We start from the raw sequence: 25,371 nt of genomic DNA, 5'->3' as shown, positions 1-25,371 counted from the left end.
TAACATTTCTTTTGCTAACATTATCGATGTACAAACTAACATGAACTGTAACATGAGTAATACATTTGTTACTGTATTTATTAATCTTTGTTAATGCTAGTTAATAAAATCCAGCTGTTCATTGTTTGTTCATGTTAGTTCACAGTGCATTAACTAATGTTAACACAACTTCTGATTTTAATGTATAGGTAAATGCTGAAATTAACATTAACTAAGATTAATAAATGCTGTAGTTCATTTTTAGATCATGTTATCTAAAATGGTTAACAAATGAAACCTTATTGTAAAGTGTTACCTATTTCTTAAATTTTTTTAAGACCACTTTTATTGAGCAAGAATGCTTTTGATTAAATTGATCAAAAGTGACAGTAAAGACATTTATAATATTACAAACGATTTCGATTTCAAGTAAATGCTATTCTTTTGATGCTGTTTTTCACAATATTACTGTTTTTATTGTATTTTTGATCAAATAAATGCAGCCTTGGTGAGCAGAAGAGACTTCTCTCCAAAACATAAAACATCTGATCCCAAGCTTTTGACCAGTAGTGTAATATTTAATATCCATTTATTTGCGTATCTGTGTCATAAGCTATCAGTAATGCATAAGCTATGATGCTATCAGTATATAAATGCATTAAAGCAAGTGAAATATTTATAATCAGATGATGTTTGAAAAATGTGGGCTGATTTGCTAGAACGACTGACGTCTGTCCATCTGACATGCTTTTTCAGTTCACTCTCGACGTGAATGGACCTTTTATCTTCGATTCGCTTTGATTGTTTTGTTATTAAACGACCTTTAGGACCATTACAAATGTTAGACATACACGGGACTCTGTGCAAATCCCTCTTAACTCCTAAATTTGTGTCCTCTCTTTTGTTCTTTCGGATGACATGCATGTGTAGCTCGGAGATCTTCAGGCTGAATCTTGAACAGGGCAGATTCCTGAACTCCTTACAGACGGATGCGGCGTAAGTATCTCTCCACCAGAGGGCGCACTTCTACAGTCACAAACACCAACACTTCAGGTGCATTTCGAATGAATCAATTCTAGAAGGAATAGGGGTGTAAGTCACAATATATCACAATAAAAAAATGCAGCAATATGTATTGTGGATAGTTCACCCAAAATAAACTATTTCTGTGTGAGAAAAGATTTAAGTTTTGTAGTGTCAGTACTACATTAAACTACTATATATATATAATGTTGAATATAACGTATAATAATGCAATGGGGGAATATTTGTGGGTCCTGATAATGCCAAATGTCTGATGTTACCAGTAAAAAGTGGCCTATGTTATTTTAAATACTGTATATCTGGTCAGTGAAGGAGTGCATGTATGTAAGTTTACAATAATTCTGCATTTTCAGCTTCAGAATCATGAATATTGTTATTCTGGCGTCTCTATTGTCCTGTGCTTTGGGTTTCCAGCACCAAGTCCAAGACTGTTCATTTACACACACAATGTAATATCAAATTTAGCATTTTAATCAACAGTACATTCTTTGTTAACCTTTTACCATATGTCTTGTAGTATCACAATAATATCGTATTGTGAGTTCAGTATCGTGTATCGAATCGTGACATGAGGGCATCATTACACCCCTAATATTAGAAATGTATATTTTTGGTAGATAATCAATATTTCTTTACGTTTTTAATCCGTAGTCTAGATGTGTGACATGCACATTTAAAATAACACATATATTCTCTCAATTAAAGAGCGACTGCTACAATAAGATATAAGAGAGGAATAGCAAATGCTGTTTATGATAGTTTGAGATGTTTCACTACATGATGATAAACTGCCATACATTATTTCTCATATTTTCGCAGGGAAATCAACGTGTGCGACATCAACCCCGTCCATAACTTGTTTGCTGCGGGAACATTAGAGGTATGTGTTGATGTCAGGAGACTGACTGATGTTTGTGCCGCTGTGTATCAATGAGCGTGTGTGTTTGTGAAGGGCAGAGTGGACTGCTGGGATCCTCGTGTCCGGGGTCGAGTGGGCGTTCTGGACTGCGCTCTCAGCAGCATCACTGACGCCACTGAGTAAGTTTCATTCATGAACAGAAATAGTTCAGTGTTCAGCCAAGAATGAGCTATTTGTCATTGTTTACTCTCCATCTCGTCTATGAATACTCGCATGATTATGTTTTTGTGGGGACTCATAACAAGTGTTGTGCAATGAAAATGTTGACCGTTAAACTAGATTTTCTGTGAACAAGGTCCAGTCTGTTTATCATATGGCTTCAGAAGACCTGAGATATCGCAGTAAATATACTCTGCTGGTCAAAGGTTTGGAAAAATTCCAGGGTTTTATGTTTTTGAAAGATGTCTCTCCTGCTCACCTAGGCTGCATTTATTTGATCAAAAATACCAGAAAATCAGTAATATTTTGAAATACTATTACAATTTCAAGAACTGATTTCTATATATGTAAAAATGTAATTTATTCCTGTGAGCAAAGCTGAATTTTCAGCATCATAACTCCAGTCTTCAGTGTCACATGATCCTTCAGAAATCATTCTAATATGATGATTTGATGCTCAATAAATATTTATTATTATTATTATCAATGTTGGAAAAAGTTGTGCTGCTTCATATTTTTGTGGAAACTGTCAGATACTAAAAGTTTTGAGTAATATTTGAAAAAAAACTTTTTCTTCAGCAAGGATGCATTAAATTAATCAAAAGTGATTGTAAAGACATTTATAATGTTACAAAAGATTTCGATTTAAAATTTCTGTTAAAACAGAAATGTATGTTCTTTTGAACTTTCTATTCAACAAAGATTCCTGAAAATGATCATGGTTTCTTCAAAAATATTAAGTGGCATATTAGAGTGATTTCTGAAGGATCATGTGACACTGAAGACTGGAGTAATGATGCTGAAAATTCAGCTTTGATCACAGGAATAAATTACACATTACAAAAATATTCACAATAGTTATTTTAAATTTGTAATAGTATTTCACAACATTACTGTTTTTACTGTAATTTTGATCAAATATATGGCATACACTTTACACTAGTGTCATTTATTAGCATTAATGCATTAGCTAACATGAACTTACAATGAGCAATATTTTCACAGCATTTATTAACCTTGTAAATGTTAATAAAAAAGCTTGATGAAATGTTGAATGTTCATGTTAGTTCACAGTGCATTAACTAGTGTTAACAGATACAACTTTTGATTTTAATCATGTAATAGTAAACATTGAACTAAGATTGCTGTAGAAGTATTGTACATTTGTTAGTTCATGTTAACTAATGTAGTTAAGTAATGATAACAAATGAAACCTTTTTGTAAAGTGTTACCATTAAATGCAGCCTTGATCAGCATAATAGACTTCTTTCAAAAACATTCAATACAATCTTCCATGTTTCAAACTTTTCACCAGTTGTGTAAGAATATAACTTATTGTTTATAATATCTGTATTATAAACATTTAAATCATTGTATTATATTTTAATATTTTCTGCGCACCAAGGCTGCATTTATTTTTTCAAAAACAACAAATACAATTTTCAGTAAATTATGAAATAATTTAGCAATTTAAAATAACTGTTTTCTAGTGTAATAGATTTTAAGATGCAATTTATTACTGTGATGCAAAGCTGTTATTGTAAAGCATACTGGCTTAAGTAATAACGTAGTGTTGTCAAAAGTACCGACTTCTGTACCAAATATGACGCTAAGTGTTTTAAAGTCCATCTGAAATCAAAATGGACCCTATTTACTTTGTTAGCGCATATTACTAGTCTTGTGGTGAACAATTAATCCGTGCAAGTTAGTACACAGAAAAAAATTGTTTGCCGTGGTAAACTTTAATCAAAATCTATAAAGTTACTTCCGGTCTGGAATGGCGTTCCTTTTATGATGACGTCAGTTTGACAGCTTGGGTTGAAAATGCTTAACCACTCCCCTCAAACCGTTAGTCTGCTATGAGCAGAGATGGAGAGGAGGAGCGCTAAAGTAAATCCCTGCCCTCTGTTCAATATTCCCTTTCACAATACTGGAGAAAAGTTGTTTGCAACTTCCGGTTCATGCAGACTTTAAAAAGCGAGAGAGATTGAAAGCAAAAGCAGGACCGGTCCGCCGATAGACGCCTGCTTTCAAACGTTCCCGAGTGATTCTGTGTAAGCGCTCGGTGAAGAGCTCATTGATGTATATTTATAACATGTTTATGAAGCGCTGATCATTGTAGCCAATCACAGACATATTTGATGAGCGCATGAACACAACGGCCAATCAGAGGTGTTTACGATTCCGCTCAACAGCGCACAAAGCGTCACATTTTGAACTCGAAGAATTTGAATTACTGAAGTTGGTACTTTTGACAACTCTATAATAACCGTCTGACGTCTTGTGTTTGAAGGGTGGAAGGTCTGCCGTCCGTCAGCGCTCTGAAGTTCAACGGCTCTCTGGGAATGGCGGTGGGCACCAGCACCGGACAGGTCACTACTAATTTAACCCTCACATCTAAAGTGTAAAGTCCTGGTAAAATAGAGACATCTCCGCTCAAAAGAGAGAGCAAACGTGAACTCAGATTCATGGACCATGCTTGTTTTGACTTTGAGTTGCGATTTCTTCTCAGATCCTCGTCTATGATCTTCGTTCTTCACATCCTCTGCTAGTTAAAGATCATTACTATGGTCTTCCCATCAAATCCCTTCACTTCCACGAGCCGCTGGACCTGGTGCTGTCCGCCGACTCTAAAATCATCAAGATGTGGCACAAAGACAATGTAAGACCGGCTTCGCTGGTGTATTTCTTTATCCAGACGTTCAGCATGGATCCTTTATTGGAAAAACATCAGAAGCGTAACTACTTTTTGTTTTTTTTGTCTTGATTTCAGGGAAGAGTATTTTCCTCCATCGAACCGCAGGCCAACATCAATGATGTGTCTCTCTACCCCGGCTCTGGTTAGTTCACACAAATAGAACTGAAGTTTAACCACAATAAGATACTAGTTCATTTCTATCTGACCCCATGAAACCTAAATTTGAATCCTGTGGCATTTCGCCCTTGTGTGTGAGCTTTAAGGTCATTTATACACTGCTGGAGGTTGCCAACATAAACTTTGTAGACGAAATATATATTTAAAAGTTACTGTTTTTCTCTTACTGGAAAGCAGAGCAAAATGATTGATCTCAACTCGCTCATAGGGGTGTGTACAAACTTTTATTTTTTTGGTCCAATCAGATGCTCTCTAGAATGAGAATGTCTCTGTTTGTCTTAAACGAAAGACTGTTAGATATTTAAACCCCCATAAAGAGCTTTTAATGTATCCCACCCCTTTTTAAAGGCAATCTGCCAGTCATTATCACTGCAGGGTGATCTGGACCAAAAGAGGATCTTGTATCATCCTGAAGGATTTATTTAGCAGTAATGCCAAAGTAATACATAGATGTGAAGTACTAATTTGGGTTATCAGTTTTAATAAATATTTTTTGAATGTTAGAAGAAAGACCATGATACATAAAACCAGCTCACCCACACTAATGTTCAAGAGTTTTGTTTTTTTTAACCAAAATAATACTTTTATTCATCTTGGACGCATTAAATTATCAAAAGTGACAGTAAAGACGTTTATAATGTTACAAATGATTTCGATTGCAAATAAATGCTGCTCTTTTCAAAGATACCACGGTTTCCAGAAATAAATATGAAGCAGCACAACTGTTTTTAAAGCTGCCGTCGGCAAGTCTGGCAGATTGGGTCGATTAGCCAAAATTTTGAATGTTTACAACTCTCATGCCCCTCCCCACTACCAGCGAGCACCCTCCCATCGAGGTCGTGCTCGTCAGTGCGTCACTGTGCGTGTGTACCTGATTTTCTGTGAACGCGTCCGTCTCTTCAGCATCTGTCAACACCATGGACTCGGAGGTAGGCTGCCCTGGCTAATCTATCCATAGATAGCAATAACCGAGGAATTGGAAGCTTGTTAGTAGATTTTCTCTCCGCCATCACGCTTCATGCAATCTCCAGGCGAACTTCATGCGTGGCGTGTGCATGTGATATTAACGTGCGCGAGTGAGGGGGGATCTGTGGCGTGTGCACGACCTGTGATTGACAGTCAGATCTCACACCCCCCTGCGCTGATTGGACCTGATGAAGCGGGAGCGCTGGATTTTTGCAAAACAAATAACACGCTCCAGGTGGAGTTAGAAGCTCGGGTTTTTTTCTAAAACCACCTTATTTATGTTGTTCTGTCGGATTATAGTGTCGATTACACTGAATATGATCAAAAAAATATTGCCGACGGCAGCTTTAACATTGATGATGATAATAATACATGTTAAATAATAAATAATGATGCTGAAAATTCAGCTTTGATCACAGGGATAAATTACATTTTAAAATATATTCCAATTATATTCATATTTTAAATTGTTGTAATAATATTCCACAATATTTTTGTATTTTTGATCAAATAAATGCAGCCTTGGTGAGCAGAAGAGAACGGTAGTGCAAATTCTGTTAATCAGTAAACATTTTTATTGCCATTTTATATATGACAAAATAATAATTATATAATCATATAAATGGCAAACTTTTTTATATATGACTAATGTATATATAAAAATGCATGCATATAAAGAAAATATACAATTAAACATCTTGCAACAATACAGTAACTGCTATATAAAATCTTTCTTTACAACAATTGTAATAATAGTTACTCTTTTTTTTTTTTTTTTTTTACTGTCCAATTCATTTGATCAAAAATATGGTGCGTATAAGAGATTTGCTGACCAAAATTTTACTGATCTCAAACATGAACGATGGTGACCGGTTCATTGTGCTTGCTTTATTGTGAGTGCATTATATTTACACAGCTAGAATGATAAGGCCTGCATACACACATGTCTTGTGACCATCAGACCATCATCTGACACGTGCGTTTGAAGGTGACTCGCGTATATAGGGGTTTTGTGTGACGTTTCTGTTTTCTAATTGCTTCTATATGCCTCAATTTACAGGTATGCTCTTCACTGCCAACGAAGACCCCAAAATGAACACCTTTTACATTCCTGTAAGTACCAGATGGCGTGAAATGAAGTATGACGTGAAAATGAGCATATGCTTTGAGCACTTTTTTTTCTTTGTACCTTGATTAGTCACGGCACGTCCGTGAACGCCTTCTACCAATTACTCCTTTTCATGTCTTTCTACGTAAAAGCAAAACCTCCCAGTGGTTTTATAGTGTTTATAGTTAACAGAGCAGTGGTAGTTAAGGGCAACCGAAACCTTTCTGAGAAACTGCCTTCTGATCCAGACCTGCACATTATGTAGCTCTGTGTGTTTGGCAATAAGAGAGCATTCATTCTGTCTGTGTCAGGAATTCTGAGAGGGAGGACCCAGATGCAGAATAACCAAGGGTTGTTATTTATTGACAACAAAGTAACAGCATAAGATAGGTGAGGTGGAAATACAGGGAATACAACTGGAGAACAGGTTGGTCGGGGATAGGGCTGTCACTTTACGTTCGAAAATCGATTGCACAATCGATCGGACCAACCAACGCAAGTTTCGAAAAACGAAAATAGGGAATCGATTTTAACGGCTTCTCTCGAAGCGCGCCCAGCTCGTCACGATACGCCCGCAGCGAACGAGCGTCACACAGCAACTGCAGGCTCTGACAAACACGCATAACAGCAAATTATACTTCTGCATAATGTGTACATTTTGGTGTCTCTTTTTACAACAAAACTGTGAATTCTGCCGGTATGCAGACAGTCTCATGCATACAGATACAGATACGGTCTACAATCGCCTACGTAGGTGAAATTTGTTTGACATTTCCAATCGTAAACACAGCCATGTTTCTCATTGATGTTATGGCAGTCCACTCTGCTTATTGTTTTTCGAGAATGTAGCACTCCTGTTTGTCATTGTGCACGAAACTTCACGCCAATAAATCATCAGGAATATTGCTGACTTGTGCGTCTCAAGCGCCCTCTTTACGTTCGTCCTAATGCCTTTTAGTTGTCCGTGGATTTGCCCATATTTGCCGTTTAAAATGGAAACGTCTTTAGACATGGAAAATCGATTTTACAATCGATTCAATGAACACTTATCTCAAAAATCGAACAGGATTTTTTCACAAAAGTGACAGCCCTAGTCGGGGATGAGACCGCAAAGATGTGACGGCCACAGATGGACACAAGGCAGTAGGGCTGTCAACGAATATTCTAAATTCGAATATATATTCGAATAGTTTTAAAAAACAGAAATTCGAACGTGATAATTAATATTCGAATGTGAATTTCGAATATGGAAAAACACGCCCGCGGAAGCAGAGGCGCGTCTGTCTGCTCTGCGAGTGGGCGCGCGCGCTGCCTGAGGGACAGGTCACACGAGTCGCACTGTCTAGCACAGCGTCACTGCTGAAAGTTGACAGTGCACTAAAAGACAATGGAATAAATTGCAGTCAGTTTTTCCTTTTTTAATACAAGCACCAATAATGTAAGTAGCCTTTTTCTTTTTTAATAGCACTTTATTTTTGATGAACCTCAGGGTAAAAGTTCTTTGTTGTCACATTTCTCGGAATTGTGTGCCTCATTTTATTTAACGTTAAACAGAAAAGTTCCATGTTTACCACAGCACAGCTCGCTCGGATCGTTCAATGTCGGTTCTATACTGTAAAACTTCAATTAATGTTAATAAATTTGTTTCAATCACTGAATTATATAATATTTGGGACAAGAGTCACGACCTTAAATTGCTTGCACAAAACTCTTGATCATCACTCAACATGTGCTTATTGTTGATCATTTAAACCGTTATGCGCAGAGAGAGCGCGAGGGCGAGAGAGAGAGAGAGAGAGAGAGAGTGCCTGCGAGTGAGCGAGAGTGAGGTCTGCGGTCTTGGCCATTAGTTTATTTACTTGGTTTTGTGTTGGTAATACATTGTCAAATATGTTTAAACTTAAATTAACTACCTATACAAGTAGTTATGTATGTCTCTTTGTATTAATTTGTCCTGTTATTGACGTAATGCAGGATGCGTAATGCGCATTGACAAAATGCGCAACCAGATGTTCGAATAGTTCGAATATTCGTGTGTTTTTTAGAGGGAATATTCGAACGTCATTTTTGAGCAATTTTGACAGCCCTACAAGGCAGCAGCTCAGGAAACAGTGGAAAAGCAAATTAAACTGAGTAAAGACTATATATATATATATATATATATATATAATATAGTTAAAGTTAAAGTTCCCCAGTGGTGATAATCCAGCTTTTAATGTTGTTTATGTGTCTATGCGGTGTTTTTAATGTGCTTTAAGACAAACCATGTTCAAATTCATAAGTCAACACCATTGCTGAGTATTTTCTCCGGCAGAACTGCAGAACACGGTCTCAAAAACACGGTTTGTAACACGGTTTGTTTCTGACGTCACAAACTACCTTGTAACCAATCAGATCAACGTGTGATCGTCAACGAGTGGATCTCTGAGCTGGTGTGTGTGAGTGGAGGCGGGGCTCATTTGCATATTCATAGAACCGCGTATACTAAATGAGGCAAGGGTGTCGAGTTATATTCAAGATATTTTAAGGCATGAAGAATTTTTTTCAAAGAAAAACGTTTAAATATGTAATTTTGGTGATCAAAGATGAGTTTTAAGGCATAACATTATTGACAACAGGGGGACTTGAACAATCAAATCAAAGACGAGAGAAAACAAAGCTTGGGAGAACTAGAGCAAAATGCATACTGGAACTTGACTAGAATAAAAATAAGGAACATAGAAAAAACAGAAAAATTCTAAATGAAATAAATACACAGCTAGAACTGACGGAGAAAACTAAATCTAGCATTGACTTACAAGATCTGTGAGAAACACACACACACAACAATTGCAAAGACAAAAGGGAAAGGAGTACAATATAAAGAGAGCAGAGCACATGAGGATCAGGTGAACACAATCAAAAGCAAATGAGGACTAGAAAAGGACTAAACAATGGGGCGTGGAGGCGGGACTAGAAGAGCACATGACCAACATTAACAAAGACAGAGCCATGTGGTCAGACACAAGACAAACAAAGAAACATTAAACAGAGACAAGACAGAAAAGACTCTCACCGAAGGATCCGAGTTGAGTACACGCAATTACAGAAATAAGAACTACAAACTCGAGATATCAATAAAATAATTTCAGTTTATCAGCCCTTCATGAAAGTACTGACATTTCTAACAGAAAATGGTTCAGACCTTCTAACAGTGAATCTTGTATTAATGTCTGGATCACATTTCACACTAAACTCAAAAGAAAACAATACAATTAAATAACATCTTGCATAAAGAAAATGAAGCCTGTTTTATGTAATTTTCATCACATTTCCTCCAAACACACAATTAGGGTTGGGCTGTATGATAATATTTTTGCCGATATTGATATTTAACAACAATATTAATTTCATGTAAACTCCTCAGAGTAAGCTTCTTTTACACATGAAAACCTTTTTTATTTGTTTTTATTCTGTTTTCTCCATTGTATTTTTTTTTTCTGGATTACGTTTCTGGATTTAATTCAAATGTTATCTCAAAAATGGTGTCTTAAAAATAAATTCATAAAACTAAAAACAAAAATTAAATAAATCATTTAAAAATAAGTGTCTAATGGGAAAAAATCATAAAACTTTAACAATTTAAACTGCATTTTTCTTTTTTTTGTCAAATAAGGGGCTGCACAACAGAACTTGTATACTGTACAAGTTAAAACATCTTTTAAACTATCTTGTTTGTTTGATATTCCTAATAATAAATCAATCTAATGTTTTTATACGTTGTTATTATTACTTTGAGAAGTACATTTTACTGTACAATATTAATAGAATTCTGTCATAATTTATTCAAGTGAACCACAATTTTATCTGGTGGTTTGTAGTAAAGATCAGAGGGTTGTTGTTTCTTTCAGCATAAATTATTGGCATTTACAAATAATATTGCCATAATGTACACTCTTTTTTTCCACTTCACTGGGAATTTTGGAAGAAAATGGTTCTTTTCACAACATTTAAGAACAATGCAAACTGGCGCATAAAATAGCCTTCATTCAAGCAACTTCTTTTGATTTTGCTGTGAAATCTGACCAATTGTTTACAACCATTTTCGTTAGATTGATCCTTAATTGTTGAAGATCATCTTTATAATATCTGCAAACTGCCATGTTTTGGGAAGCTATTCATGGTCTACCTGAAAAGGATCCCTATTTGCCATTGACGTTTTCTCTGTTTTGTGTCGCTGTGTTTCAGGCTCTCGGTCCGGCTCCACGCTGGTGCTCCTTCCTGGATAACCTCACAGAGGAGCTTGAGGAGAACCCGGAGAGCACCATCTATGACGACTACAAGTTTGTCACCCGCCAAGACCTGGAGAACCTGGGTAAGTTGGAGAATCTAAGATCCTTGTCCTAAGATCACCAATACGACCCTAAAACACATTTTTTGGGATGTTAACAAATATGTGCAGGTTGCACATCAATGAAAACCACAATAACACTCAATATGTTTGTTATTAAGGGAAAAGTGATATTTTTTTCCGCTTTTCTTAGCTATTTTGTTCTCCCGCTTTAAAAAGCGAAGTTGAACCAAAGTGAGGTATATACAGTATTTCGGAGTGGTGATTGGCAGCTGTGGCTGGAGAGTATTAGGGCTGCACGATTATGACAAATCATAATTGTCGATTATTCCCTTGAAATTGTAATTGTGATTATAAATTACGATAATCACAATTTACATTGAATGATGTTTTGAATAGCTTTATGCCATTGGTTGAAGCCACTGCATACCATATTGTTATATCAAAATAAACCAGCTGAAAACACTCTTCCTGAAAAACTTTTTTTGTTTGTTTTTCTATAGCATTAAGCCTCAAATGTGATAGATAGATAGATAGATAGATAGATAGATAGATAGATAGATAGATAGATAGATAGATAGATAGATAGATAGATAGATAGATAGATAGAGTACAGGCCAAAAGTTTGGAAACATTACTATTTTAAATGTTTTTGAAAGAAGTTTCTTCTGCTCATCAAGCCTGCATTTATTTGATCAAAAATACAGATTTTTTTTGATATATTATTACAATTTAAAATAATTGGTTTTCAATTTATTATACTTTAAATTATCATTTATTTCTGTGATGCAAAGCTGAATTTTCAGGATCATTACTCCAGTCTTCAGTGTCACATGTGACATCCAGTCTATCACATGATCCTTTAGAAATCATTCTAATATTCTGATTTATTATGAGTGTTGGACACAGTTCTGCTGCCTAATATATTTGATGAATAAAAGGTTAAAAAGAACTGCATTTATTAAAAAAAAAAAAGTCTAATAATATAAATCTTCTTTACTATCACTTTTTATCAATTTAACACATCCTTCCTGAATAAAAGTATTGATTAAATACTTGGCCAAATTACTGACCAGTAGTGTATATTGTTGTTAAAAAAGATTTCTATTTTTAAACAATTTGCAATATTTTATTTTTTGAACCTTTTTATTCATCAAAGTATCCTAAAAAAGTATCACAGGTTATGAAAAAATATTAAGCTGCAGAACTGTTTCCAACTTTGATAATGAATCATCATATTAGAATGATTTCTAAAGGATCATGTGATAGACTGGAGTAATGATCCTGAAAATTCAGCTTTGCATCACAGAAATAAATGACAATTTAAAGTATAATAACTTGAAAACCAATTATTTTAAATTGTAATAATATATCACAATATAAAAAAAAAAATCTGTATTTTTGATCAAATAAATGCAGGCTTGATGAGCAGAAGAAACTTCTTTCAAAAACATTAAAAATAGTAATGTTTCCAAACTTTTGGCCTGCACTCTATCTATCTATCCATATAAATTTTTTTTTTTTTATATACATACCAAAGTAAATATATGCATAGTATTATAATGTTATATTAAAACTAAAATGAAAACAATGGGGGGAAAAAACCTTACGATAAGCTGTAGAAAGAAAAACAACACACTTTTTTTGTAATTGCGCTTTTAAACGATTACATAATTGTGGCATCCGTAATTGTAATCGCGATTACAAATTCAATATATTGTGCAGCCCTAGAGAGTGTTTCTACGTCATCAGTTTCTCCATATTATACAAGAGACAAAGACATATTTCACATACTCTCCTACTCCAAACATGAACCAGCATGAACCATGTACGCACAGATATTTCATCATGTCTTCAACAAATGAAATGTATATGTGCAAATAAGGACACTGATACAGCGGTACGTCTGATCATGAACCCAATGACACGATGAATTATTCTGATACACAGAAAGCAATAAAGTAGACCAAAAAAAAGTCAAATAATGCCTTTATTCTTCATTCCTTCAGATTCAGATTCATAGACATAGTTATAGTTTTATCATTGAGGAGCATGTTATGACACGCTATATGCAGAGTTTGGGGTGAGTCTGCATACCAAGTATTAACAATGAGAACATTCCAGTAATTGCGAAAGACAGACAGAGCTGTGATTACAAGCTTTGACCCTCAAAACGTCAATCTGCTAAACTTCAAACAGAGACAAGTATCACAGATATGTTAGTCGCCACACTGGATGGAGGCAGACCTACCGCGGTGATAAGATCCAGTTCAGTGGGTCGGAGATGGGAAAACCGCTCAGGAATGCTGCCGTCAGCAGAGAGCGGATCGGATCGTGTGTGTGTGTGTGTGTGGGGGTGTGGGGGTGTGTGGGGGGGGGGGGGGTGGCGGTGATGTGGAGGGCCAGGTGCAATGGCTGGATTATGTAACAGGAGAGAAAGTCTAGTGAGCGTATTTCTCGTGCACTAGCATAGGCAATAGTTGTGGGAACTGAAACTTTCCCTCATTTACCAAATTTTGAAAGCATTGATGAAGCAAGTCATATGCTGATTATCATTTTGACCGATAAAATACAAGAATCTTACACATTGAGATGCACATGAGATCCGATAAAGTTGGTTGTGCCTCCTCCAGAACAAATAAGATGGTAACTCAGTAAGGCTGTATAAATCAGCATTAGTTAATGCAAAGTAAGAGCAGCATTTATTAATCATGTTAAAGATTTAGTTCACAAAAAAAATACATTTTAGGTAACCATGTACAATAAAAGTCCCATTAGTTTACGTTCAGAAATGCATTAACTAACAATGGGCAATACATTTATTACTACAGTATTTATAATTGATCAATCTTCTAATTTAATAATCTTCTATTTTAATAAAGTATTAGTAAATGCTGAAATGATCATTCATTTATAGATTAATAAATTCTAAATAAAAAAATGTCATTGTGAGTTCAAGGTGCCTAATGCATGAAAAGTATGATAATATACAGGATTTTTTATGTAATGTGAAGTGTTGCATCATGATTTGATTGGATGGAAGGCAAGGCAAGGGTCTTGAATTTCGGGTTGTTTCTCACACAGAGCTGTTCTATGGCTTCAGAGGAATCTCTTTGGATGAATGGGGGAAAGTATCTCAGCTGATCTGCTTAATGCTTCCCTTGAGTTGCATAGAAGTAAAATCAAAAGAGGGTGGAATTTGAAGGGATCTAACATGAAATGTTAAATGTTGTGATTGTTTAAATGTTCTGATGTGTGTGTGTGTAATCAGTAGTGTAACTGCTGAGCATCGGCCTCTTTGCTGATATCAGTGAGTGTAATCTATAGAATAGCTCATCCCTACTCAATACTGACAAAGCTGAATTGTCAAAATGCTTTGAGTGTCTTCTTTGAACCTTGTCATTTTAAATCAATGAAAATGCCATATAAGCAGGACAGATGTTGTCCTGCAGGAGGCTCAGAGTTCAGGAGTGTCTCCGAGTGTTTAGGCGATGATCATAGTGCAGGAGGTTATACTTGTGCATGCTTACGGACTGCAGTGGCTCCAAAATGTATTCGCACACTTAAATCACATCTTTTTTTTCCCTCCCCTTCCATCACCTGATGAGTTTGAGTTTCTTGCCACTGTCACGTTTGGCTTTGCTGAGTTGGGGTTCAAAAGATACGTAATATTCAGTAACATTATCAATTTTACTACACTGACACTATCGGATGAGAACAAAATTTTAACTGAATTGAGATAACGCTAACTTTGCTACGTCGACACTTGTTGAACTGAATTTAATCAATGAGCTGAATTATGTCACTTGTTTTCTGTAGAGCTGCTTTACAGATGAAATTGAATTTTTTTTAATAATTGATGAACTTTAACATTAACAGCGAAACTTTCGAAAATTAACACCGATTTTCAAAACAATCTGTATTGTTCAAAGCACTGTGTAACTTGTCTGAATGTCAGTGCATTAAAGCTAACTAATACTTCATAATTTTTGCTAACTGACCTTTAATTAACTGATGTCAAGGTGATTATTAGTGGACGTAAGTTAGTTCTGCTGAACTTTACACAGAAAGCAGAGAAACCCCAACTGGAGTTCATCACATTAACTATTAATGTTCCACTAACCACAAACACACGCAAAGTGGCACAATACTAGTCTTCATTTTGAACAATATCTTTATAGTTTGTATTACTTTGATATTAGTGCATTAAATCTGTGCATTAAAAGTGTCCAAACTCAAAAAAATGGATGAATTCCTGTAATTGAGCTTGTTTTCCCCCTCTAAGGTCTGACGCATCTGATTGGTTCGGCTCTTCTCAGGGCCTACATGCACGGCTTCTTCATGGACATCAGGCTCTACCACAAGGTGCAGATTTGAGTCAGGGCATTTGTGCATGTTCTCTAAAAGACATCTTTTAAATGGTTAAATGATGATACATGTTTGATTGCTATGCTTTTCTGTAGGTAAAGACCATGGCGAACCCGTTCGCCTATGAGGAGTACCGTAAGGACCGAATCCGCCAGAAGATCGATGAGTCCAGAGCTCAGAGAGTCCAGCTCAAGGTAACGCTTGTTGCCACATTCACGCTGTGTCTGCATGTCTGACTGTGTGCTTATCTCAGCTATGAGTAAACGTGGCAGAAGGATTGGCTGAAAGAAAGCTCGTTACAGAAAAGTTAACACTTTATTTTAGTGTCATTGTTACAGTGTAATTATACATTTAAGTACTTAGTAATATTCATTTACTACATGTACTTACTATAGGGTTGGGCTATGATTAGGGTTTGGTTGAGGGTTATGTAGCAAATTAGCTCTATGAAATATTAATAACTGGTTATAATTGCTTATGAATATTTGGATCAGTTAATATAATTAACTTACTGTCGTAAATTAATATTACAATCAATTAACTTGTTTGTCCCATGAACACTCAGGATTAATTGTTTATTAACTCTAAGAAATGTACATTTCCGGGGCATGGGAAATGCCTTTCTTAATTTACAGTACTACTAAGAGCAGTAGCAAAAATCTTAAATGATTAGTGACTCCAGTTATGAGCTTGAGACACGGACAACTTTACGTGTGACATGAACAAGATTTTATTAACTAGTCTAAACACTTAACCTACTCTAACATACACACACATACATGCATACAGTTTACCAAGGGAAAGAGAGCTGAAGCAGAATACAGGAAAGCAAGAAATTATAGCATTGTTTGAAATTCAGCAGATCAACAGCCTTGAGCAAACCATCAGTTTAGTTCTAACACGCCCTTCTTTAAAGGGGTAAGGATACTTAATGTATCAAATAATGAGACCAAGTTTGATACTTGCATGTCTCGCCCATTTGAATTAAACTGTCCTGATGCAATCTGTTGAGGCTCCAGTCGATCTTTGCTGATGTGGTCTTGATGAGAGAGAACCAGTGGTTTTCAGAGTATCTTTGGTGAATGGAAAGACAAGGCCGCAGCCTGGCACAAGCTTGGTGGGTCCTTAGAGGCTTCTAGTTCAGCATCATCTTCACATCAGCATTTCAGAAAGGGACTAAGCGAGAGCTAAGAGCTGATCAGTGACTTTAAAGCGTGACGATGGCACAACCTCTGGAGCTGTGTGAGCCAATGAGAAGATTTCCCTTTGGAGGGAGATTTTACGACCCATTGTCCCTTTGAACATGCAATTTGATTGGATGTTTAACACAATAATCTTTAAGATGCTTATAATACTAATGCGTCACAAAGTTAGCAGAATGTAATGTAAATGAACAAAACGGGGATGAAGATTGGAGTTTATGGAGACCAAAAATGTCACACATATGATTTGTTTAACCATATTATCCAAAGTCTGAAATATTAACCCAATAGAGTTTACAAGAATACAAAAGACAACCACATTAAAGGAAAATCATGAGATCGGAAAATTAAGATACATGTTTACACATTTCTCAAATGGTTATATATAGAATATATAGAATTAACAGGGTTTATTTCTCCTTCTCAGTGAGAATTAAGTAAGAGTCGCAGCTTTCTGGACATTCTTTTGGATCGTAAAATCCTCTTATCAGTCTCTGTGTGTCCTGTAACAAGACACCGCGTTCTGCCAGTGTGTTAGCTTCATTTGGGATGTTAGTTTTTTGGGGGAAGTTTCACAGGCATTTGTTGGGAGAGTGAGTTTGCTGGATTATTCATTAAATAAATGAATAATTTGTGTGTGTCTGATTGGTCCAGACGCTACAGTTAGTTGCATTTATTAACATATGTAACAAGGACACTGTAAAATAAAGTGTTACCCAGTGTAATCCAGAAAATCACTGAATACAATTTTCAGAAATGTTTTAGTTAGCTGTGGTGGTTATGAATTCTTTTTCTTTTTTTGCAACTTCTGACCCCTGAATGGTTCAAATAACTTTAGTAATCAAAAAGCTTACCCAATTAATTGAAAACATGAAACTTAAACAATTTAACAACAATTTATCAAAACTGGAACATTTTTAGGACCCTATAAAATACATTTAATTTTTTTAATACCGTTTTAATGGTCCTTTTTTTTTTTTTTTATACAATGATAGAGTCCTATAACATGTTTAGAATTTTCAGAAAATCTGTTGTTTTCTTTTTCTGGATTTATGATTTAATACAGATGTATTAGCTAAAACGGTTGTAATCAAATTGAGGCATAAAACATAAACAATTTAATATATTTTTTTATAATTAAACGAAAATCTAACGATTCCTTTGAAATTTGTGTGATTATTCCTTTAACAAGCTTGAGGATATGTAGTTGACGAAACTGTGCCGCTCATTCACACAACAGAGATGTGCAGATTTCAATATCAAAAGTCTTTTTGCATTTTTATATATTCACAGACACTCGTCCATATCACGATTTGATTGTGTACAGCCTTACTTTTTATTTATACATCCAAAATGAGCCAAACTCGTGGCATTCCGTGATCCATTCTTATGACTGGAATTCATCGCTGAAATCATTGAGCCCTAGGCTGAGTGAATGTTTCTAATTCCTCAGAGTCTGTTATCGTCAATGCTTTGACTGTCATTCTCTCGCTCTTATCTCTAAACAGAAGCTGCCTAAGGTCAATAAGGAACTGGCCTTGAAACTCATGGAGGAGAGTGAGCTTCCAAGCAAGAAGAGGAAGAAAAAGGCCAATGTGGGCAATCTTTCTTTCACACTGATTTACTATAGAAATATTTCAGACATTTTAGTCATCTTTTAAATCCTTTGTCTCTTTTTCTAAATTTGCTATGATCTTTTTGTCTTTCCAAGGCCGTAGACAATCTCCTGATGGACGACCGTTTCAAGGTGATGTTCGAGAACCCGGATTACCAGGTGGATGAGCGGAGCGAGGAGTTCCGTCTGCTGAACCCCATCGTGTCTAAAGTGGGAGAGAAGCGGAGGAAGAAACTCAGCCAGCTTGTTCAGCAAGAGGAGCAGGTACACAACAGCATCACTTTAATCCAGCTCTTTTTACAGCTCTGTTCCAAAACCTTAAGGACTATTTTAATGTGTCCCAAAAGATAGGCGTCATTATGCTGCCTAATAACATATAAGATCATTTTGGCCAGATTCTCAGGCAGTATCGCATGTATCCAGCTTAGAGAAGACAATTACAGTGCGGAAAAAATACATGAATAATATTTAAATAAAAGATGACAATTATAAATTAGTGCTGTCAATTGATTTTAAAAAAATGACTAATTAATCGCGCATTTTTCTGTAATTAATCGCGATTAACTGCACCTAAAGTTTTTAATATTTTATTGTAATAATTTCACACTGAATCTCCAAATTAATGTAGAAACAACATATAGACAGTATATTTTAAATACTTGTTTAATGGTATCTTTTGGTATCAATGATATCACTGATACCAATGAATGAATATTTCTCTATGAATATTTTTTTCTCAGTTTTAGCCATTCAGCATTACGGTATAATTGAAAGCTATCAATTAAAAAAAAAAAAAGTAGGCTTTACAAAATACAACCACTTTTAATTTGTGAGCTTCAAACAATCTTTGCATAAACCCATTATAATAAATGTCACATTTACCTGCCCTTCAATATATCAGGGCTCAGTTTCTTCTGTTTTCACACACAAACCTTCTCATGCTTAAATGGGTAAGGCTTACAGGAGTGTAGTTTAAACACAGACAGCAACGTGTGCTGTTCAGGTCTTATATGAACACCTGGGTGATGATGGCGTAAATGACTGCTCATATGACACTCACAAACAAAGTTTACAAAGAATGACTCTTTTGTCCACGTTTTTTATTGTAACGTATTGGGAAGCCAGAATGCGCATCCATCGACAGAAACATACATTAGCGGAACGATCTGTCAGTTTTATGCGTTATTTTCAACAAACCTATATTATAGATGCGTGATCAGATTTGAGATGAACAGCGGTGCAAGTGCGTGCCGAACCGTGGGTGGAGAACAGTACGGTTCGTTTTTTCTTTACTGAGAACCGTTACACTCCTAGTCTTTCACAAAAAGCAAACTCACACTTACTGATAGAGCTGGGTATCTGCAAATGCCTCACGATAAGTTACGTAAAATGATTATTTAGTATGTAGTAATTAGGGCTGCACAATCGCAAGGAAACCGCACGTGATTTGGCAAAGGCTGCGATTATTTTATGCGGAACGGCTGATCTGTAGTAAATGCTGATCCATCTGAACACCAGAGGGCGCTCTCACACACACACATGCCAAATATGCCCCGCCACAGAAGTATGATAACACACATCATCCCAGGAAATCCCTATCGCTGTAGCTGAATAAACAGAAGGTTGAAACGCTTTGATTGATTAAACATGACTAATAAACACACGACTGCCTTATTCTGTGTAAGAAGCACATCATCTCACAGAAGGTTGAGCTCAACTGTCCTTATGGAGTGAGTTTGGAGTAAAAGCATGTTATTAAATGTTGTCTTTTTTGTTGGACAAGAGGTTCATAAATGCTTCTCGTGTTTGGAAAGATGTTTGACTCGTGTTGCTTTTTCAAATGCACGTTATAAGTGACTGAAACTCGCAGTGCTTTCAGATGGAGCAGCGTTTACAGAGCCGATCATCAATGACAAGCTGAACATAACAAATAATCGCAGCCGTTGCAATTTCATAATACGATAAGCCAAATTGGTTTAAGTGCGATTACATGTAAATTAGAGCAGCACGATTATTTCACATATAATATAATGTGATTATTAATGATGATAAATATAACTACGATTACGTGTACTACTGTCATGCGCTACTGTTTAGAAGTTTGGAGTTGATCTCTTTTGCTCCGCAAGGCTGCATTTATTTAATCCAAAATACAGTAAAAAACACAATATGGTGTAAAATATTATTAGAATTTATAGTAACGGTTTTCTGTGTGAAAATATTGTAAAATATAATTTATTCCTGTGACCAAAGCTGAATTTTCAGCATCATTACTTCTTTACTTCATTAAAGTGTCACATGATCCTTCAGAAATCAATGCTGATTTCTAATCATTTCTGCTTAATATTTTAGTGGAAACCGTCTTTTTTATGATTCTTTGATGAAAAAAAAAAAAGGTTCAAACGACACAGCTTTTATTTGACATTTTTTAGTAACAATGTAAAAGTCTTTACTGTCACTTCTTATTTAATTCAATGCATTCTTGCGGAGTTTTTATAAATCTTAATGACTTTTGACCGGTAGTGTAGTGTTGCAGGCCGTATTATTTATGTAGGATATCCATGCAAGACGAGATGACCGCTGAGCGACAGCACACTAAAGCTCTGGCTGTATTGTTGTGAATGATCAGATTGATTGAATGGTTCAGCGCGAGCTCTCTGACTGTCACTGCACCCTCACAAACTCTCTCGTTGTGATGAGGGAAGCTGTCAGTGCTGCACAATAAACCTCTGATTTAGACCGTGTCTACCCTTCATGATGATAATGCTGCTCAATGACAGTCAGTGGGTGAACAAAACACTGACGTTTCTTATTTTTCAAGTAAAACATGCATGTTTGTATCGGGCTGCTTAAACTTTCCTCATTGGGACTGTTTCGTAGACACAACAAGGCTTATGTTATGACCTCTGATTTATCATTGCATTTATGCACTTAAAGGGATAGTTCACCCAAAAATGAAAATGCTGTCTTCATTTACTCACCCTCATGTTGATCCAAACCTGTATGAGTTTCTTTCTTCTGCTGAACACAAAAGAAGATATTTTGAAGAATGTCGGTAACAAAACAGTTGAAGGTAGCCGTTGACTTACATAGTAGGGAAAAAAAATACCATGGAAGTTAATGGGACCCATCAACTGTTTGGTTACTGACATTTATCGGTATCATAATGGAAAAAAAAGGTCGTCAACCAAATTGTTTTTTTTTTTCATAAATTTGTTAACGAAATTAACCATTTCAATTTACAGAAATGTTTTTAATGTATACATTTTTTTTGTATTAGTTAGTCATAATAACCCTGAAAAACACAACAGCGTTTCTAAAAGCTTAAAAATTAAAAAGGAAACACAAAATATAAAATAATTCAAAATATGAATAAAAACTACACCAGTTATGTGTTATTTTAGTATCACTGAGACACTACTGAATAAAAACTACAGTAGTATCTCAGTGATAATAAAATAACACTGGTGTTGGCGAAAATGCAGGTCACAAGGAACAGAGCTAACGTCTTCTGATTTGTGGGAGATAATAATATAACAAGTAGAGCATAAACCCTCTCTCAAACCCGTGGTCTCACTAGCAGGATGGCGAGGAGGAGGAGGAGGTGGAAGGCCGTGGCTCAGAGGAGGAGAGCTCTGATGATGACGATAAGAGTTGGGTGGAGGAGGTGAGGGTTCAGCGGCGTCTCTTACGGGCCGAGGAGCGAGAGCGCAACTTCATCCAGAGGAAAGAGAAGAGGCAACAGGACCGAGACACCAACTTACAGAGTTCAGATCCAGCCGGAAACCTGCAGCGGCAGAACCAGAGCCAGCCTCGATTCTACCAGATCAAAGCTGGAGAGGAGTTTCGCAGCTTCAGTGACGTTTCCCACAAGCAGAAGATGCAGAAGTAAGTTACCTGTTCTCATAGATACATTTTAAAACCATTTATAGCACCACATTTAGAGCTTAAAGAGGACCTATTATGCTTTTTTTCATGTTCGTCTTTCTTTAGAGTGTTTAATGTTGTTGTTTGAGCATGAAAAATCTCTGCATAGTTTCAAAGCACAAAGTCCCTCCAGTGGGAGTTATTCTCTACATCAGTGTCAGTGTTTCTGAACTCCTGAAACGCCTTCCTCATTTAAATTATTCATAAGCAGAATAAAGGGGCGGGGCCTGGTTGAGTTAGTTAGTAATGTGTTTGTTAGTCACACTTGAAGCACTTGACCAATCACAACACACTTATCCAGCCGACCAATCAGAGCATAGTGTGCTTTTCAGAAGGAGGAGCTTCATAGAGACAGGAACTAAACAGAGCGTTACTGACAGACTGAGAAGAGAGGAGCTGCAACAATGGAGAATATGGGAAAAATAATGTGTTTTTTGAACATGCAAGTAGGGCTGGGCGATAAAACGATAACGATATGTATCGCGATAGACACGTAATCAATATCAATAAAAAATGCGTTCGATAAAACGTTCGATAATTATTTATTTATTTTTTTCGTTGGAAGAAACCAGCAAAGCAAGTTTGATTGCATGAACAAAGGCACTCACTCTCTAGTAACTAGATAAAACAGAAAAAGTCAGCTCGCCTGACTTAAAGTCTGACCGTAGTCAGACCAATGTCGTCTGCAGATTATGCAAGACCGTCGTCAGTTTTTCTGTTATTCGCGTGCTTATGCGCTGTTCTAGCGTGTGCGTTTCTCAGCGCATACATGTGAAGCTCACATGCACTAAAAGCCTGTCTACCAGCGCCTGAATACTAAGTTATCTTTCGAGTCTTATTTTGCTAATACTGTTATACACACAAGGTTTACATAAACTAGTCGGATATGTCTAAAGTGAAAGCAAACTTGAGAAAATTGAGAGAAAATCTGCTTGTCAAATGCGTGTATAATAGACGCGTCGCGCGCAGCTCTTAAAGAGACAGTAGTAATAGTAAACACGCTGCCGCTTGTCCTTAAAGGGATAGTTCACCCAAAAATAAAAATTATCTCATTATTTACGCACTCTAATGTTGTTCCAAACCTGTATTAATTGCCTTCTAATATTTTCTAATATTAATATTTTGAAGAATGTGGGTATCCAAACAGTAGCTGGTCCCCATTGACTTCCATAGGAGGAAAAATATACTATGGAAGTCACTGGGGTACATCAACTGTTTGGTTACCCACATTCTTCCAAATAACTTTTATTTTCAACAGAAGAAAGAAACTTATTCGAGTTTAAAACAACGTGAGAGAGTAAATTATGAAAATTAGAATTTTTAGGAGAACTATCCCTTTAATGTTAATAAAACAACAAAATGTAAAGAGAAAATCACTCACTGCTCTTGACTAATAACTTTATTAATAGCTTTAATAAGTATCAATGTATAATTTATAGAAAATAGAAAGAAATAGATTTATATAATTTATAGAAAGAAATCGTAATATTATATTTTTGCCATATCGCCCACCCCTTTATAAAGCATTTCTTACGTATTCTTTAATTTTGCACCTTAATGTTAAGAGATAATTGTTAAGTGTTCATTGTGATTTTAGACTTTTGAGTTTTCCATGGTCGTGTTGACATTTCTGCCTTTTTAACTGATGGGATTATAATCAGAGGTAGGTTAAGTTTAAAATAAAAAATCTTTAAATGTAATATATTTGTCTCCTGGACTGGTCCTTATTTTAAATATGTTATAAAAAAATTCAATAATTATCGATATCGACCGATATGAAACACTTATATCGTGATACAGTTTTCAGCCATATCGCCCAGCCCTACATGCAAGCATGAAAACCTGTTCTAGTAGAGCACATAAACAAAATCAAGACTTTAAAAAAGGGCATAATAGGTCGTCTTTAAAGACGGATTGCTTAAAGGGAAGGGACTAGAGTTGTCAAAAATATCGGTTTGATGCCGATTCTGAATATTTGAAACGCTTTTATTTATTTGGGGTGTAACAATATGCTAATAACACGATTTGGTTCGATTCAATTCTTCTAAAAAAGCCAAAATAGAGTTAAAATGTGTTGTTTTTTTTCATTATTTCTTCTAAGACATAGGATCAGTGTGTACATGCTGTAATGAAACTATTAAAACAACTATACTCGCACTCCTGTCCTACCCTCGTTTGACACTCAGTGGGTGGTTTATTGACAGGTAACACATGTTGACTCAGGGCCAAATATAAATGAGCGTGCCAAATATAGAGAGCATGTCCTTCTGAACCTCCGAATGGCCTTTAAAGTGCTAGACAATTGGGTAACACTTTCCTTGAAGGGGTGTGCATAAGACTGACATGACACCTTCATAATCATCACATGACACCAGTGCTCGAATTGAGGGGGGGCTGGGGGGATCCGGGACCCCCCATAAGGTATTAGGGACCCCCCATAAGAAATAAAAAATAGAATTAGGGGGGTCCCTCAGATATTTTTATTTTAGTAAAAATAATAATGACAAATCTGATTAAATGCATGCAATGGATACAGTACATTTCGTGAATTGATTATTTACAATCATTTATTTTAAGTTTGTTTATAGCTAGTTGTCTCTTTAAAATGTAAACGCCCCGCCCCACATCTAAAGAGCGCTGTGCGCGCGCATGACATCGTTGACTGACAGGATTGTTTGTTTGGCGCCGCTCCGGTGAAGCTAATTTTAGCTTTTTAAAAAATGGAGAAAAATAAACCTCCACTCCCAGTCGGGAAAAGAAAGCTTCTTACTGACTTTTTTGAGGGGTAATTGTTTCTCTCTGTATATCTTTCTACTTTATATCTGTCCACTCCATGCCGGGGCTTTTGTATTCCTTGCATAAATTGGAAACACTTAGGC

At 36.0% G+C, this 25,371-nt stretch overlaps 1 protein-coding gene across 2 annotated transcripts in view; it reads left to right on the top strand.

Annotated features, from left to right (window-relative positions):
• The window catches only part of nol10 (nucleolar protein 10), a 36,299-nt gene that overhangs the window by 3,788 nt on the left and 7,140 nt on the right, over window positions 1–25,371 (top strand). Inside the window, exons 7-19 of one of the 2 annotated variants that reach the window (XM_082143471.1) lie at window positions 910–975; window positions 1,843–1,903; window positions 1,976–2,061; window positions 4,395–4,473; window positions 4,614–4,763; window positions 4,875–4,941; window positions 7,003–7,055; window positions 11,278–11,404; window positions 15,666–15,745; window positions 15,844–15,942; window positions 18,459–18,545; window positions 18,662–18,829; window positions 22,149–22,453. In XM_082143471.1, coding sequence (XP_081999597.1) covers window positions 910–975; window positions 1,843–1,903; window positions 1,976–2,061; window positions 4,395–4,473; window positions 4,614–4,763; window positions 4,875–4,941; window positions 7,003–7,055; window positions 11,278–11,404; window positions 15,666–15,745; window positions 15,844–15,942; window positions 18,459–18,545; window positions 18,662–18,829; window positions 22,149–22,453 — 1,428 coding nt within the window. Of the gene's footprint in view, window positions 1–909; window positions 976–1,842; window positions 1,904–1,975; window positions 2,062–4,394; window positions 4,474–4,613; window positions 4,764–4,874; window positions 4,942–7,002; window positions 7,056–11,277; window positions 11,405–15,665; window positions 15,746–15,843; window positions 15,943–18,458; window positions 18,546–18,661; window positions 18,830–22,145; window positions 22,454–25,371 lie in introns of both variants that reach the window. The other variant, XM_082143470.1, reaches the window with a different exon arrangement.

The sequence above is a fragment of the Leuciscus leuciscus genome (assembly GCF_965113295.1).
Source record: "Leuciscus leuciscus genome assembly, chromosome: 17".
Classification (NCBI taxonomy): domain Eukaryota; kingdom Metazoa; phylum Chordata; class Actinopteri; order Cypriniformes; family Leuciscidae; genus Leuciscus; species Leuciscus leuciscus.
This window is presented reverse-complemented; position numbering and strand designations above follow the sequence as displayed.